Source organism: Antrostomus carolinensis, unplaced genomic scaffold, assembly GCF_000700745.2.
Source record: "Antrostomus carolinensis isolate BGI_N321 unplaced genomic scaffold, ASM70074v2 scaffold42749, whole genome shotgun sequence".
NCBI classification, from domain to species: domain Eukaryota; kingdom Metazoa; phylum Chordata; class Aves; order Caprimulgiformes; family Caprimulgidae; genus Antrostomus; species Antrostomus carolinensis.
The window spans coordinates 315-644 of NW_010340041.1; the positions used below are offsets into that span (position 1 = coordinate 315).

Genomic DNA, 330 nt, shown 5'->3' on the forward strand with positions numbered 1-330 from the left:
CTCCCCGAGCCAAGAGCCGCGTGCGGCTCAAAGCCCCCCGCACAGTCCGTGGCTTCCAAGAAGGAGACAGCGGGTTTCGCAGGGGAGATGTCCAAAGGAAGGTGCCGAAGGGAGGTGGGGCTGTCTGCCACCAGGCCCCCGGCTCTGGCTGAGAGTGTTGGAGGGGACTGTTGGTCTCCTAGTCCTGCGAGGTGGGTCCCCGCATCAGCACCTGCAACAAGAGCAGACGTCAGCCCTGCCTGGCCGCCCCGCAGTGGCAAGGGGAGCAGGGTGCTGCTGAGAGCATTTCTCCCCACTCCTCTCCTCCTGCCCTTGGACCCTGGGGGGAAG

General features: G+C 66.1%; 1 protein-coding gene across 1 annotated transcript in view; it reads right to left on the reverse strand.

Moving 5' to 3' along the window:
* The window catches only part of UIMC1 (ubiquitin interaction motif containing 1), a 35,231-nt gene that overhangs the window by 173 nt on the left and 34,728 nt on the right, over positions 1-330 (reverse strand). Inside the window, exon 12 of the mRNA XM_029087001.1 lies at positions 21-211. Within this exon, the coding sequence (XP_028942834.1) occupies positions 21-211 (191 nt within the window). The remainder of the gene's footprint in view (positions 1-20; positions 212-330) is intronic.